The sequence below is a fragment of the Serinus canaria genome, chromosome 4 (assembly GCF_022539315.1).
Source record: "Serinus canaria isolate serCan28SL12 chromosome 4, serCan2020, whole genome shotgun sequence".
Taxonomy (NCBI): Eukaryota; Metazoa; Chordata; class Aves; order Passeriformes; family Fringillidae; genus Serinus; species Serinus canaria.
This window is the reverse complement of record NC_066317.1, coordinates 61,319,032-61,323,233: the sequence shown is the minus strand read 5'-3', so window position 1 is coordinate 61,323,233 and position 4,202 is coordinate 61,319,032. Positions and strand designations below refer to the sequence as shown.

The 4,202-nt window shown below is 59.1% G+C and overlaps 1 protein-coding gene across 1 annotated transcript; it reads left to right on the top strand.

Annotated features, from left to right (window-relative positions):
• The first annotated feature begins 1,157 nt into the window (after positions 1 to 1,157).
• Positions 1,158 to 3,911, top strand: LOC115485325 (homeobox protein HMX1). Its single transcript, XM_030239284.2, has 2 exons — positions 1,158 to 1,590; positions 3,226 to 3,911. The coding sequence occupies exons 1-2, from the start codon at positions 1,329 to 1,331 to the stop codon at positions 3,798 to 3,800; spliced, it is 837 nt and encodes a 278-aa protein (XP_030095144.2). The 5' UTR covers positions 1,158 to 1,328; the 3' UTR covers positions 3,801 to 3,911.
• Positions 3,912 to 4,202: the final 291 nt, after the last annotated feature.

The window sequence follows — 4,202 nt, the reverse complement described above, 5'->3', positions numbered from 1 at the left end:
CTCCAGAGGCTGGGAAAAAGAGGCGGGGGGAGGACGACTTTAGAGCTTCCCACGAAATGGTATTACAGTAAGATAATGATAAAAAAGTCGGGCTGAGGAGGGGTAACTCCAGGAGCCCCGGGCCGGGTCCTGGAGGGGGCAGCGCATCGCCTCTACCTCCCCGCCAGGAAGTCCCGGACGGCCTCTTCTCCCATGAGCGGGGCTGGGTGTCTTTCTAAATAAACTACACAGACACAGTATGGACATCCATAAAATAGATCTGTGTAGGTATATACACATATATAAGGTAAGCAAAACGGACCTCGGGAGACCCCTTAGAGGAGAGTCCTCTCCCCTCCCTAGCACGCACCGTCCCCTCCACCGGCAGGACACTCACTGCCTGCTCACGGGAGCAGTCGCCCCTCCGCCAACTCTCCCAAAACCGATTCAAACGCCTCATCCAGGGGGCTCCGGGCTGAGAACAACCTCACCGCTCCGGCGACAGCCCGCGGCGGCGGCGGCCGGGCCCGCGGGGCCGGAGCCGGCTCTCCGGGCGGCGGAGGGCGCATCTCCTCCGTCCATCGCCGCCGCCGCCACATGAAAGCGCTCGGCGGGGGGTGGGCGGGGTGTTATTATTATTAATGATATTAATGATATTAATATAAGCGCGATGTCGGCGGCGCCGATTGGCTGCCGGGGCTGCCCGCTGAGCCCGCTGCAGCCAATGGAAGGCCCGGGATGTGGAGCCGCCAAGCCCCCCCGGCTGCGGCCCGTGTGCCGGGGCCGCCGCCGCGGCCGCCGCCCCCCCGCACCGGGATTTGCTCCCTAATTGACCTAAATAAGGAGCTCGTGAACGGCGGCCCCGGGGCGGCGCGCACACACAGGGACACACAGACACACAGACGGACACACAGACACACACACAGACACACGCACACGCCCGGCAGCGCCCGGCGCCCGCCGCTTTCCCCGCGCAGATCCCATTCGGCGCGGCGCTCCGCCCACCACAGGATCCCCAGCTCCTGCCCGCCGTTTAACTCGCATGACATTTTTATTTCGTTATTAGCGTTTTCGCGCAGAATCTGGCGCCTCCGATGGGTTGTCGGGCTGCCTTTTTTTTTTTTTCCTTCCCCGTTCCCTTCCCCTCCTCCCCCTCCCCCCTCCCCTCCTAGCTTGCAGGAAATGATGGCAAACCGCGATCTGAAATGATTACTCCGGAAAAAAACGCTTTTATACCAGGAGAGCATCCACGGGGCTAGGCAGAGGCGAGAGGCGGCCGCGGGGCAGCGGGGAGCCGAGGAGCCAGCCGCTGGCGGAGCCGGGACCCCCTCCCGCAGTTCTCTCCGACGATGCCGGACGAAGCCACGGAAAACGCCGGCTCCACCTCCGCCCGCGTCTCGTCCTTCTTCATCGAGGACCTGCTGGGCACCGAGGGCACGGCGGGCGGCGGGGCGCGGCGGGCGGCGGCGGCGGGCGGCGGGCGCGGGGGGCCGCGCTGCGGGCCGCACTCCCCGCTGCGCATCGGCGCCCCGGGCTGCCCGCTCCGCGACGCCGCCGTGGGCTGGTACCGCCGGGCGCACGCCGCCTTCCTGGGCTGCGCCAGCCCCGACAGTAAGTCGCCTTTCCCCACCCTTCACTGCCGGGCCCGGCCGGGGCTGGGGATGGGGCTGGGGGTGTTTCTGCTCCCCCCGGGGTGGGGGGTCCGGGTCCCGGAGCAGGCCGGAGGGGGATGCACGGAGCGCCCCCGCAGCCCCCGCCCTGCCTCCCCGTTTTCGGCCGCTCGGGGCAAATCTCCGGAAATGCTCCCTATGTGTCAGGCACCTGGAGCCTCCGCCCCGCAGCCCAAAGTGTAAACAGGGATTCTTGGCTTGCTTGGGGATTTTTTTTTTTTTTTGTTCTTTCTCTTTCCCTCCCCCTATCTCTTTTTAAAAAAAAAAAATTAAGAGGCATGTCTGTTTTTGGTTTTTTTTTTTTTACCTTTTTTTTTTTTTTTTTAATTTTTTTTTGACTCCCCATCAAACCGGAAAACTGGGAACATCATTCCCCAGCAGCGCAATGGAGACTTTGAGAAGCCGGCGGAGCAGCTGGGATCAGTCCCGGCTGCCCCGGCTGCCCCTTCCTGCAGAGCGAGCCCCGCTGCCCTCCGCCTGCAGCGCGGCCTCTAGCTGCAGACATCCCAATGGAGACGGTGTTGGAGCAGAAGCCGGGGTTCGGGGCATAAATTAACATACGACAGTGTGAATGGGCTGCTATTAGTGGTTATTTTCTATCTTCTGATAGAAAAAACATTGCGCCTCGGAGCATCTCTGTGACCCTATACGAGCCTTCAGAAATCTCATGATTGCTCAATAAGGAAAAGAGGCTTGATTTGTAAATCCAAATAGTTTCTTTTTAGATTAATGGACTTATTAATATTTTAAATTTGTCTCAGAAGTACATATAGAGACAGCAAAGTACACCAGAAACAATTGCGCTTTTTTTCCCTTTTTTTTTTTTTTTAAATTCTGTGTTCCCTCTGTTTTATAAAGAGTAGGGAATATTTTCCCCTTTAAAATTGTAATTGAAATGCACATCGTTGGAGACTCCATAGAGGTATGTCCCGATACTAGAATAGTTGTCCCCATCCATTAGCTTTTTGAAGTCCAGAATAATGTGAATTATTTCTTTTTGCTCCTCTCTATATACACACGGACGCACGATTATGCTTACCCCTCTGACACAATATGCTTATTCACAATGTACTTTTAAGTGTGTATACGTGCATGCGTGTGTAAATACAGACGTGTGCATATAAATAAGAGGTCACGCGTATTTTGGTATGTACATACGTATATAAAAATTACATACGTACTTCTGTGCATATCCACGTGTGTGTTTACACACACGAATGCGTTTTATGATTTGAAAACAGCCCATGTGCGTGTTATGTGCATACACAGGAGTGCGTTTATGTGTGTGCACGCATATGCAGAACCAGGAGCATGTCCGTAAATCAGTATATTTATATACGTAAAATACAGGGCTTATGTTTCCATATAAGCATGCGTGCATGTGTGCATATGCACTCGGAAATATTTGGGAGTTTATCGGAGGAGGCAGAGAAGCGGTAGGAGCCTTTGCTCGGGCCCCTCGCTGCCCGGCCTTGCTCTCCTCCTAGCCGCGCTGGTTTCCCCTCCCGGTGAGCGGGGCGGGCGGGCTGTGCGATGCCCCTCGATCCCTGCAGCAGCCCTCTGCCTCTCTTTGCAGCCAGCGACCGGGACTCGCCCGAGCTGCCCGAGGAGCCGGCGGAGCGGGCGGGCGGCGGCGGGCGGGCGGCGGCGAGAGCCCCGGCGGGCGGGCGGCCGGGGCCGGGCGGCCGCGAGGAGGAGGAGGAGCGCGGCGAGGAGCCGGGAGAGCCGGAGCAGCGCGCCGCCGGCCGCAAGAAGAAGACGCGCACGGTGTTCAGCCGCAGCCAGGTGTTCCAGCTGGAGTCCACCTTCGACGTGAAGCGCTACCTGAGCAGCTCCGAGCGGGCCGGGCTGGCCGCCTCGCTGCACCTCACCGAGACCCAGGTGAAGATCTGGTTCCAGAACCGCCGCAACAAGTGGAAGCGGCAGCTGGCCGCAGACCTGGAAGCGGCCAACCTGTCCCACGCCGCCCAAAGGATAGTGCGGGTCCCCATTTTGTACCACGAGAACTCGCCGGCGAGCGCCTTGGGCTTCACCCTGCCGCACATGTCGCCCCCCTTGGTGGGCTTCTCCAGCGGCGTCAGCTACCCCCTGGGCACCTTCCCCGCCGCCTCCCTCCCTTTCCTACGGTCGCAGATGACAGGACTCGTCTGAGCGCCCACCTCTGCCGGGACAGCGGCCCCCTCGCCCCCTCCCTCGGCTTCCAGCTCCACCCCCCTTCCTCCACGGACTTTTTATTTTCAATTTACACGTTTCTTGATTTTCTGCTTTTTGACTTTTTTTTTTCTTTGTTTTTTTAACGTGCAATAAACTTACTCTTGGGGTTTACTCGGAGCGTCGTGCGGCAGCCCGGAGGGAGCCGAAAGGACTTGACAGACCCCAGCCATGCACAGGGATCAGGTCGGCGGGGCTCTCACCGCCGCGCATCCAAAGAAAACCCAGCCCTGCGTCAGCGGCAAAACCCTCACGGCTGCCCCGGCCCTGGGCTGGCGCAGACCGGCGTTTTCCGGGGGGGAACAGACTCCCCCGACCCTTCCTCCTGCAACCCTCAGAGCT

Coding starts and splice junctions, on each gene's coding strand:
- LOC115485325 (XM_030239284.2), top strand. CDS start 1,329: ATGCCGGACGAAGCCACGGAAAACGCCGGCTCCACCTCCGCCCGCGTC. Junction 1,591..3,225: donor GGGCTGCGCCAGCCCCGACA/GTAAGTCGCCTT, acceptor CTCTCTTTGCAG/CCAGCGACCGGGACTCGCCC.